Source organism: Schistocerca nitens, chromosome 4, assembly GCF_023898315.1.
Source record: "Schistocerca nitens isolate TAMUIC-IGC-003100 chromosome 4, iqSchNite1.1, whole genome shotgun sequence".
Classification (NCBI taxonomy): domain Eukaryota; kingdom Metazoa; phylum Arthropoda; class Insecta; order Orthoptera; family Acrididae; genus Schistocerca; species Schistocerca nitens.
This window is the reverse complement of record NC_064617.1, coordinates 890,761,105-890,773,545: the sequence shown is the minus strand read 5'-3', so window position 1 is coordinate 890,773,545 and position 12,441 is coordinate 890,761,105. Positions and strand designations below refer to the sequence as shown.

The 12,441-nt window shown below is 40.9% G+C and overlaps 1 protein-coding gene across 7 annotated transcripts in view; it reads left to right on the top strand.

The window, feature by feature from the left end:
* The window catches only part of LOC126253432 (WASH complex subunit 5-like), a 183,143-nt gene that overhangs the window by 73,532 nt on the left and 97,170 nt on the right, over window positions 1-12,441 (top strand). For all 7 annotated transcript variants that reach the window (XM_049954772.1, XM_049954770.1, XM_049954771.1 and 4 more), the window contains 3 exons: window positions 10,712-10,848; window positions 10,975-11,092; window positions 11,176-11,295. In XM_049954772.1, coding sequence (XP_049810729.1) covers window positions 10,712-10,848; window positions 10,975-11,092; window positions 11,176-11,295 — 375 coding nt within the window. The remainder of the gene's footprint in view (window positions 1-10,711; window positions 10,849-10,974; window positions 11,093-11,175; window positions 11,296-12,441) is intronic.

Below are 12,441 nucleotides of genomic sequence, written 5' to 3'. Positions count from 1 at the left end.
ACTATGGGACTCAACTGCTGAGGTCATAAGTCCACAATTCAACTGCACATTCTGAACCCGATATGCTGCTACCAGTGTCGTCATTATGATGACACTGGAATGTCCTGTCAACATCCTACCAAATGTGTAACATGAGGTAGGGATGTTCGTGAGGGCAATTGTCCACCTCCTTCTCCCCCCAGTATCAATTTCAGTGGTGACCATTCAGCCTCCTCCTGAGATTGTCCCTTGTATTTCAATGAGCAGGCCACCCAGAAGATCCGGGTGAAGAAAAAAGTGCCTTACCTCGTTGCTCGCAAGTTGTTGGCTAGTTGGAAAGCCTGTGTTTTACCATCTGGCATATACAGTACTGTTCTTGCTGCATCTTGCTCAACATAGGACATGGATATGTAGACATGTTACCTCAAATTCAGCAACATGGTTGTAAAATCGCCCAGTGTCACGGTAGCATCACTGTCTCCCCCTCCTCCAGCTTCGCAGTGAGCCACCGAACTTTCACCTCGTGGGGCAAATTCACCTGCTATACAACTGGCAGGCCAGGAAGGACAGAAAGAATACTCCCGCGAAGATTTTTTACGTCCCTCCCGCCAACGAACATCTGATTCATCATCTGCCACATGTAAGGGCTCCAAGAAATCAGAGGCAAATGGTCTTCTCCTTCGCTGACTCGGAGATTCTCATTAACGGAGTCGCCTTGTGATACTGTCACCTGGCCAACCTCTATATTGCTGGTGCGCACCGCCAACCGTTTTTCTGCCCTGGGCTATGCAGACTGACAGAGGGAGAATGCCGACACCTCTGTAGGTCTCATAGGGCAGGATCCTCCAGCCTCTGCACCCTGTAGCAGTGAGTCTTCGAAGGCTGGCACTTGGCAGCCACTGAGGTGACACCCCTTAATTTTTTTCCCTCCTCCCTTTTTCTCATCATGACTCTTCTCCAGTGGAACGTTTGTGGCCTTAGATCCAACAAAGGGGAATTATGGCTGCCCTTGGAATTGCAGTGTCCACTTGTCCTCTGAAAACAAAATTGCATCCTCATGCCCGCTTTGACCTCTTACATATCTTTCTGGTCCACTTTGACCTTCCCCCCAAGGATGGAGTCATGGGGGAGTCATGCTGCTCATCCCGGATGAGCAGCATGACTACCTGGCTTCAAGCTGTGGCAGTCTCCATTTTCGTTCCATACTTAACCTTTTCCCTTTGTACCATTTACATCCCTCTGTCATTCGGTGTCACCAGGGCAGATTTCCCCCAGCTTATTGGGCAACTCCCTCACCCCTTTCTGCTGCTCAGTAACTTTAAAGTGCACCATCCCCTATTGGGTTCTCCCTGAACCTGTCAGAGAGTTACACTCTTGGCTGACCTTCTGAATTAACTTAACCTCATTTGTCTTAACAGAGGAGCACCCATGTTCCTTTCAGACTCCATGCACACCTATTACCATTTGGACCTCTCCTTCTGCAATGCCCAGATTGCCCGTCATCTTGAGTGGTCTGTTCTCTCTGACACATACTTGAATGACAATTTTCCATGTTCTATCCATTTGCTGACGCTTACCCCACCTAATATGCACACCAAAATGGCAGCTTTTTTAAGGCTGACGGGAGGTTTTACTCCTCCCTGATCTTCGATGAACAACATTTCCCCAGTTCTAATGACCCGGTAGAATACCTTACAAACATTATCCTTATCACTGCAGAATGTTCCATTCCTCACACTTCAACTTAAACGCACCGTCCCAGTCCCTTGGTGGACTGAGGTGTGCCGCGATGCAATTCATGCATAAACACTTGCTCTCCACTTTTTTATCCATCATCCTACGATGGCAAACTTCATTCGTTATAAACTATTGAACACACAGTGTCTTCGCATTCTCTGTGATAACAGTTCCATTCCCTCTTCCATTGTGAGGGCTAATCTCCGACAGCTCTCTGGGTCCAAGGTCCATTCCTCAATTTCCAGCCTGAATGTAGCAGATGATGTCATAGTGAACCATATTGCTATCTCCAACACCTCGGGGTGCTATTTTGTGGAGATTTTGTCCTCCACCCACTATCACACTGCCTTCCTTCATAGGAAACAAGTATAGGAGGCTCGAGCGATACCCTTCTCTTCTCAGAATGGTGAGTGCTACAATGTCGCCTTTACTATGAGGGAACTAGATCATGTTCTCACTTCATACCGATTCTCTGTCCCAGGGCTCGACAATGTTCACATTCAGATGTTGCAGAACATCTCTCTAGTGGGCAAGCACTTTCGTCTTCATACATACAATCGCATCTGTGCATAGGGCATGTTTCCTAGCCACTCTCATACCAGTCCCCAAGCCCGGTAAGGATGAGCACCTTCCTTCTAACAACCACCCCATTTCTCTCACTAGCTGTGTTTGCAGGGTGATGGAATGTACGATTCATGCCCGGCTGGTATGGTGGATCGAGTTTTGCAATTTCGAGCCTGCTGTTCTGTAGTTGACTGTCTTGTCACTTTGTCAACCCATGTCGTGAATGATTTTCGCAAAAATACTCGACTTGATCCATGTTTTTTGGTTTGGAGAAAGCCTATGACACCTGACGGCAGACAAGTATCCTCTGTACTCATTACGCTTGGGGCTTCCGTGGCTGCAAGCCCCATTTCCTTCAGAAATTTACAAAAGACCAAGTTTTCAAGGTATGTGCAGGTTCTACCTTGTCAGACACCTTTATCCATTCTGAGTGTCATCATCTTTGCTATCGCCAGTAACCCTATTATGGCCTGTCTCCCACCGGGCATTTCCGGCTCCCTTTATGTTGATGATTTTGCCACCTATTGCAGTTCTCTACAGATTTGTCTCCTTGAGCAGCATCTTCAGCATTGTCTCAACTGTCTTTACTCGTGGAGCATCAACAGTGTCTTTCACCTTTCCACTGACAAAACCGTTTGTATGAACTTCTGGTGGCACAATTGGTTTCTTCCACTGTCTTTACATCTTGTGCACGTTACTCTTCCATTCATTGAAACTATGCAATTCCTGTGGCTCATGCTCGATGGGAAACTTCTTGATCCTTCCACGTCTTACCTGGCATCCCTTTGTATGTGATCCCTCAGTGTCCTACGTGTCCTCAACGGTACTTCCTGGGGAGTGGATCAGACCACCCTCCTTTGATTGTACCAGTCATTTGTCCGTTCAGAACTAGATTATGGGTGTTTTGTTTATGCACCTTCTCAGTATAATCCACCATTGTGGCATCTATTTGGCCACTGGTGCCTTTTATACCAAACTACTGCTGTCATACCACCGTGAGTTTCTCCTCAGCAGATACACATGCCATTTGTCTGCCATGCCTGGCCACCCATCCTATGCCTCCTTTTTCGATGACTCATTTGATCGCCAGTATGGAGCACGTCCCTCTTCTCTTTTGGCCGTTGCTCTGGCATCTTCACTTCACACTACCTGCCACTTTCCCAATGGGTGTGAACCCTTCACCACCTTGACTTCGTGTGGTGGCCCGTGTTAACCTTGGATTTAATTTGCTTCCTAAAGACACTACTCCAGGCTTGATCTGTTGCCATTAAGTTTCTCGACCTTCGCACGATAGTATCTTTGTACCTTCATCATTGGCATGGATGATTTTTGGTATCAGCTTCCGGAACACTGCTCAGTATTTACAGTGGAGCTCTTCACCCTGTATCAGGCCATGTAGTATATTCGGCGACACAGGCTCTCCAATTGTGTCATCTGCTCCGACTCTCTCTGTGCCCTTCAGAGCCTCTGTGTGCTGTACACCATCCATCCCTTAGTGCAATGGGTCCAGGAAAGCTTTCACTTGTTCATTCATGATGGAGCCACTGTGATGTGTATGAGGGTCCCTAATTGCGTCGTTATGACGGCAAACGAGGCTGCTGGCACTGCTGCCAAGGCTGCAGTCCTCGTACTTTGACCCACTAGTTCTTCCATTCCCTCCAGTGATCTGTGTGTTATTGTCAGCATGTGGTGTCCCTTTGGCATAACCACTTGCCTTACCTTCATGGGAACAAACTCTGGGAAATTAAACCTCCCCCAGTGGCTTTTTAACCATCGCCATTTGTTAAGTGCTGATCCCCCACCACTTTGTTCTCATTGTTCTCGGCCTGTGATGATTCATTATTTCCTGATGGAATGCTCTTTTTTTAACCACTTACATTCTTATTTATGATTGCCGTCTGAGTTATCAGCCATTTTAGTGAACAACGCACGGGCTGTCAATCGCGTTTTACTTTGTACCCTTCATAGCAATATGGTGAAGGGTTTGTAGTGTAGTCACTTGTAACTCCTTTTTCGTCTTCGTGTTCTACCTTTCTGATATGGGCACATGTGGCCCTAGTTTTTTTTTTTTTTGTGCCCTAAAACAAAACAAAACAAAACAAAGCCTCTAAATAGTCCTAGTTGAATAGAATTTAAGCTTAAGCCTGACATATGTAACAACCAAAATATATCTGTTTGGAAAAAAATTCCACTGCAGGCTCTCTCAAATGAATACAAGTGTTGACTGCACAGGAATTTACTGTACATCTCTTCTCACACAAAATTTTCTAGGTGTTGGAAACTGAACATAACTTATAAAATCAGTGCCTTCTCAACTATGCACCCAACTAACTGTCCAGTTAAAACTGTATCTGTCTACAACTTGTGCTGTCCTGTCTCATCAAAGTTAACAGGGATCTCAACTGCCTACTGCTCACCCATGTGCGACTTTAAATACTCCAGGGGCACCTGCTTCAGTTTTCTGTTACCTTTAACTGCCAAATTAAGCTACATTTTACATTATAATTTCTACACATTAGGAAAAACACACTGTGAGAAAAAAATTAAAGTTTTAACCATGTAAGAAACAAGATTGTTAGTTGAGAACTCCACGTATTTTGGAAATTACAGACTCTTTGAAAGTAAAATAGACAGAAGAATCCTTGAAAGACACACATCATTTGTTGTTGCCATTCACAGTTTCGCAGAACATTTTTAGTTCCAAAATTGATATAAAGACTGTAAAGAAAAGATTAATGTCAGTTTCCTTGAAGTGTGAAAATAAATGTACACTGTAATTAATGCACATTTGTCATCAACCAAGAAACTTAATCAGATCCAGAAAATATAAATAACTCATGGAAAATGGTAGAAAATATAGTCTTCAAAACTCCGTAAAATCACGTGAAAATTCTGTGGGGTGTGTTTAATGGGCGCTTTGGGAAAGAGAGAAAATGGAGGAAAATGACTGGTGAATTTGTTACCCTTTTCCCATCTATGTGCTATAGTCTAAAAATATTAAAGACTGCAACAATTAAAACAAAAGAATGCAGGCACGCTATGCAAGTCCCTCTCACTGCTCTGATATGTGACAGTTTTCTGGGGACACAAAATTCATAGCATAACTGTTGTTTGAAATGCAAGAAAGAGCCTTAAGAATAATTTGTGGTCTTCAAGAGATGGTGTACTGTAGATTTCATTTTACTGAGCTTTGTGTTCTGAATATTCCCTGCTTATTCACTTATGAAACTTCCTTGCTTATTAGGGACTACCAGCTGAGAAAGGTCAAAATACTACAGAACAAGAACGTATACAACTAAGTACCGGAAAGAAATCAGATATACACCAAATCCATTTCAGACCAACATACTATCCGAGGAGTGGGATAACATTGGTCTCATACTACACAACAAAAAACCAGATGAATTGAAAATTGTTACATATCCAAAATTTAAAATGAAACTAAAGGCAGTTCTAATAAAGCACTGTTTCTATTCTGTAAAAGAATTACTGAATATTTAAAAATAAATGTTACTGAAACAATTAGATTGTAAGAATACATACCTAATCTTAGTTAGCATACATATTCTGCTGATAATACCACTATGTATTGTATCCTTATTTTGACCTACCTTAAACAGTAATGATATTACAGAAGGAAAGTTGCTACTCACCATATAGCTTAGATGCTGAGTCACGATAGGCACAACAAAAAGATCCACACAATTATAGTTTTCGGCCATTAAGGCCTTTGTCAGCAATAGAAACACATGCAGACGTGTATGCAAGTTGCGTTTGCATGAGTGTGTGTGTGTGCGTGTGTGTATGTGTGTCTATTGCTGAGAAAGGTCTTAATGGCCGAAAACTATAATTGTGCGGATCTTTTTGTTGTGCCTGTCGTGACTCAGCATCTAAGCTATATGGTGAGTAGCAACTTTCCTTCTGTAATATTGTTACATTCCATCCTGGATTTTCCATTGTTTGATTTAAACAGTAATGATGACTTTAGGTTATAAGAATATCTGCGTACTTACTTTCACTCTTGTTTTTGCTGATACTAATTTTGACTGTATCTCCATTTTGACCTGTCTGATATCAGGTGTTTGAACAAATAGACCAATCAAAATGGCGTCTGGTATCACAAGCAGAGGAACAAATCGTGATACAGATCACTACCTAACCCATGTGAAACTAAATTTAAAGCCCCAAAAATTCAACAAAAGGATTTCAGTAATGTCTAAAATTGATATGAGTAAAATCCAGCTGCTGCTAGTAGCATACCAACTTGATCAAATGCAGGCACTAAATTGGGAATGAATTGAAAACAAATTAATCAAACTTCCCCAAAACCGAATTACAAACATTGAAAAAGCATTGTTCATGGAATGAAGATTGTTAACAGGAAGTAAAATACAGCTACAACATATCCTACACATACAGTAGTAACAAATTAAAAAATGCTCTTGAGACATTCATGGCTACTAGGAAAGAACTTCAAAATTAATTAGACAAACAAAAAGATAATAAGAGAACAGTTGACTCTTGAAATTGAAGAATACTTCCCAACAGACTTGAACATTTCTAGATGTGAAATGCAACAACAAATAATGTGGCTAATTAGAGAAGGCTATAATCCTGTCTTATTCACTTGCCAACTGTTGCCTCCCTTGGATGTCTTTTGACTCTTGTAATTCCAGTCTGCTCTTGTTCATGTTATAGATAACTTTCTGCTTCATATATTTTACTCCTGTTAAGTTCAAAATTTCAGAGTTTCTTCCTGTCAACATTGTCAAAAACTTTTCTAAACCTATAAATTTGGGACTGCAGTTCTCCAATCTTGTCTTATGTGTAGTTGGTTTAGTATTGCTTTGCATGTTCTTACATTTCTCCAGAACACAAATTGATATTCCCGCAAGTTAGATTGTACCAATCATACCATTCCTGTGTAGATAATTTGTGTTAGTATTTTATGACCGTGACTGATGTTTCAGTAACATGCGTCACCACTTGCCTTTTTTGATATTCTTAGACTCTTCTCGAAGCCTGAGGGTATTCCACCTTTTCATATAGCTTGCCTGGTGGATGGAATAGTTTTGTCATCATTGTTTCTCCCAAGGATCTTAATCATTCTGAGAGAATTCCATCTCCCCTATGTGCCTTCTTTTGGGCTAGACTTTCAGTGCTCTAACAAACTGTTCTCTGTAGTACTGCATTCCTTATCCCCCTTTCATCCACTTCCTCTCTACACGTACATCTACAGCTACATCTATATAGATACTCTGCCAGCCACCGTAAGGTGCTTGTCAGAGAATGCCTTGTACCATTACATCATTTCCTTTCCTGTTCACTTGCTCAGTAGTGTTCCTCGAAAAGAACATCACATTTCCTCCAGGGATGCCTATTTGAGTTCCCGAAGCATCTCGCTAACACTTGCATGTTGTTGGAACATACCAGTAACAAATCTAGCAGCCCACCTCTGAATTGCTTTGATGTCTTCCTTCGATGTGACCTGGTATGGATCCCAAACACTTGAGCAGTACTCAAGAATAGGTTGCACTAGCTTCCTGTATGCAGTCTCCTTTATAGATGAACCACTCTTTCCTAAAATTCTCCCAATAAACCGAAGTTGATCATTCACCCTCCCTACCCATCCACAAATGCTCATTCCATTTCATGTTGCTTTGCAATGTTACACGCAAAAATTTGAACAATATCACTGTGTCAGGCAGAACACCACTAATGCTGTATCCAAACATTTTTCCTAATCATCCACATCATCTTCCTTTTTTCTACATTTACAGCTAGCTGCTATTCATCACACCAACTATATATTTTGTCTAAGTTATCTTGTATCTGTAGCCTCCTACAATCACTAAACTTCAAGACCTTGCCGTGCACCCCAGCATCATCAGCAACCAACTGCAGATTGCTGGTCACCCTGTCTGCCAAATCATTTATGTACATATAGAATAATAGCATCCTATCACACTTCCCTGGAGCACTCCTGATGATACTCTTGTCTCTGATGAACACTCACCATTGGGGACAAAAGGCTGGGCTCTATAGCATTTAGGGAATCTTCGAGCCACTCACATATCTGTGAACCTATTTCATATGCTCACACCTTCGTTAACAGCCTGCAATGGGGTACCATGCCAAATGCTTTCCAGAAATCCAGAAATATGGAATCTGCCTGTTGCCCTTAATCCATAATTAGCAGTATATCATGTGAGAAAGGGACTAGCTGATTTTCACCTAAGTGATGCGTTCTGAAACTATGGTAATTCATGGACATAAGTTTCTTGGTCTCAAGAAAATTTGTTATATTTTCATTGAGAATAGGTTCAAGGATTCAACTCTCCCCTTTCCATAAAAGTGTCTTCAAGTTTTTTTTTTTCCATTTTATAGCCTTTCCATATTTTCCTTCCACCTTTTAATCTTCTCTTTTTTTGCCTAGTAGTGGTTTGCCATCTGAACTCTTGAAATTCATTCTGGTTTTGCCAAACGTTTCTTTAATTTTCCCATTCGTAGCATCTATCTTTCCCATAGTCACGTGTGCTTTTACAGTTTTGCATTTCGTCTTAAGCCATTCCTGGTTTGCCATTTTATACTTCCCGTCAGTCTCAAAATCCACATTTGGCCTTGGGAATGTTTTGTGGTCTAAAATCTTGTTTGGAAAGTGAAGTCGTACAATTATGTGATTTATCTGAAGCTTTCCAAAGTTTCCATGTGTCTTCCAAACATACAACCATCTTTCATTGTTCTTAAACAGTGTTGCAATACTTAAATGTAATTTGTGCAAAATTCTATTAGGTGACTTCCCATTTCATTGCTTTTCCCCAGTCCGTGTTCTCCTACTATTTTTCTTTTTCTTCCTTTTCCTACTATTGGATTCCAGTCCCCCACCACAGTTAAATTTCCATGCTGCTTAACATTCTGAATAACTTATTTTGTCATCAAACCTTTTTCCCAATGTTTTCGCTATCTGTGGAGTTAGCAGGTGTATATACTTGTTACAGTTGTAATGTATTTTGTGGCCTTCTGGGCTATGATAATCTTTTAACTAAGCTGTTCATAAAGGGATGACCTTTTAAATTTTACAAACAGGCACTAGAAGGTGACACTGAGATGTAACAGTAGTTTTGTTTTCAAAATTTATACACTTTTAGCTCTTTGTGTTAGTTTTAACTTCTCTATTTTTTAAAAAAAAATAATAATAATAATAATTACTGCCCCCCACAATATGCCATCACATGTACTGCATGCCTGTTAGCTATTCTGCACCGTATTAATAAATTTTTGTAAGGGGAGAGGTAATCGAAGGATGACAATTAAGGGAATGGAGAGAGGGAACTGTGATGATAACTGTGGGAAAGAAAAAGAACAATATATGTATCATGTAATGTAATTTATAGTTGTTAGTACTCCCATTCTTGAGAAATAGGTGCATCTGAAAACTAAATACCCAAGGAATGATTTGAAACAGTGATAATGCTTTCAGTGAAATTTTGTAGTAAATTTTTGATGTGGCATGTGCACTTAAACCAATTTTCCAAAAATACCAAAAATGACTTCCTCAGGTAAATGCTACAGTTCTTTAATTCTAAATGTACAATTTGCTGATGTGCTCTTTCCTTTCACTAAGGTCCATATATTTTCTGTTGAATTTATAGGCAGTGGTAAGGGGCCCACGTGTGCTGCTCAGGCAGTCAAACTCGAAGATGCTTATGATACCGACTTCCTCCAACATCTCTACTTTCATATCAGTTTTCCCCTGCAATGACTGGTAGCAACTGAGTTACAAAGCTCTGCCAGCAGCTGCATGAATTAAGTGCAGTGGTGCCACATAAATCCTGTCTACTATAAACACCTGTTTTGTAGTTGTTGCTTCTTACGGTGCTACCTGGACAGCAGCTGTGGCATAACTGTTGCTATGAAAGGGAAGTTGAGCCACTAGTTTCGCTGTTCCCTAGTGAAGTTTGACTAAATGAGCCAGACCTGGCAGCCAGTATAATGAGTATTGCCATAGTCCGTCGATTATTTAGGCTTGATGTGGCAATTAATCTTCAGTAGCAATCAGTAGTTTATTTCCTAGACACACACACACACACACACACACACACACACACACACACACACACTGTTTGGTTTTCCCATTAATCTCTCTCTCTTTGTCTGCCTGTCTGTCTTCTGGAGCATACAACACTCTCCTTATTTTTTCATCTTTTGAACACATTCAAATAAAATGTCAGTTATTTAATTTGTGTGTATGGGTGAATTTGATGGAAGTGTTGTAAGGATAACGCACAGCACTCAACAAAAGATTAGAGATGAGGTAGGGACTTGAAATGCTTTTGCATGTGGAGATATGATGTATTTTATTGGGTACTGTGAAGAAAGTGCTGTTTATTTCTCTGCATTCAACTAACAATGTACACTAATTACTTTTCAGCATGGGATGGAAATAAACGGTGTAAACAGATACGTGATCAAGTCATAAATGATGCAAAATACACTCCTCTTCAGGTGTTTGAACTGCTTTTAAACACAGCTGAGTTTGAACTAAAAATAAAGGATCTTTTTAAGCATGTATGTAGAATTCTACTTAATTTGTTATAATATCTAAATGAAAAGTTTGTTTCATCATGTTATTGCTATGCTTCTGTTGTAACTTGATGAATATTAATATGCTATTGAAAGTCATCTCTTTTTCAGTTACTGTTAGAGAAACACAATAAGTGGGATAACTACAAAATGGAAGGAAGAGAAAGGATGCAAGAGTTATCAGAAGTATTTTCTGGAACTAAGCCACTCACTAGAGTGGAGAAAAATGGTATTTTGAATTTAAAGCTCTTGACACTATGCATTCCAAATAAGTCTCGAGAAATTGAATTTTGGTAATTTATTTTTCAACAGATAATTTGAAGATGTGGTTTTCTGCAATGGCCAAACAAATTGATTCCTTGAAACATGACGATGCTGCAGCCTCTGGAAGAAAAATCGCTCGTCTCATACAAGCACTTGATGAAGTTCAAGGTAACAGCTAAATGTAGATGTATTCAGGATAGAAGAAAAAATTATCAACTGTATCTCAGTTTTTTAAGTACAGATTGCTCTTAGAAAAAGTGTTTCCTAATGTTTAACAACAATATGAAGAGGACAGGCCGCTACTCATCACATGCAGCAATTTGCTTTCCTAGGTTATGAGGGTTATGGTGACACATGGGATGGAAAACGGGGAGGGATAGCAGTGTAGGGGTGGGGGAAGATGCTGTGTTGCCTGTAGTACATGGAGCACAGGAACTAGCGAATGTTTAAGGCTGGGGGGGGGGGGAGTATTACAGGAACAAAGGATATGCTGTGTGGAGAAGTATCACCAGTGCAATTCAGAAAACCTGGGGTTGCTTGGAGGAAACCAGATGACACAGGTTGTGAAGCAATCATTAAAATGAAGCACATTGCGCTGGGCAACATGTTTCGCAACTGGGTGGTCTAAATGTCTCTTAGCCACTGTTTGGAGGTGGCTACTAATGCAAACAGAAAATTTGTTAATTGTCATGACATATATGGTGGCACAGTGATTGCAGCTTAGTTTGTTGCTCCTACAGGTAGCCTTGTCTTTGATGGGGTAGGAGATTTCTGTGATGGACTGGAGTAGGTGGTAATGGGAATAGGAGTAAGTATAGGACAGGTTTTGCATCTGTAATTGAGTCAGCATGAGTTGATCCCTGACAGATTCAGCGGGCTGGTTGCAACAGCTTCAAGGCCCCACCTCTGCTAATAACCCAATGCAATTTTGTGAACATCTCTATGGTAGTGCCTCATTATTTGCACAACTATGTAGGTGGCTACTGTTTTCACCTGCAGCTGTTAACTTTTTGAAGTTGAAAGCTGGTAACAGTGCTGAGAGCTTTCAAGGATCTTCTTGCACCATGTTGACTACAGTTCTATTGCAGAGGTATGAGCCGTGAGGAGAGGGCATGGGGTGAGGGGTGGAGTTGGGGTATACAAGGATATTGCATAGGGTCAGTGGGTGGTGTAATACCAGTGTGGAAGTGGTGGGGAGGATATTCCTCATTTCCGGGCATGATGAGTGTTGGTCGATTTGTCCATCTTCGGCACTGTGAAACACATCTCTTGTACTGTAAGTTACTGTGAAACACATCTTACTGGACTTTTTTC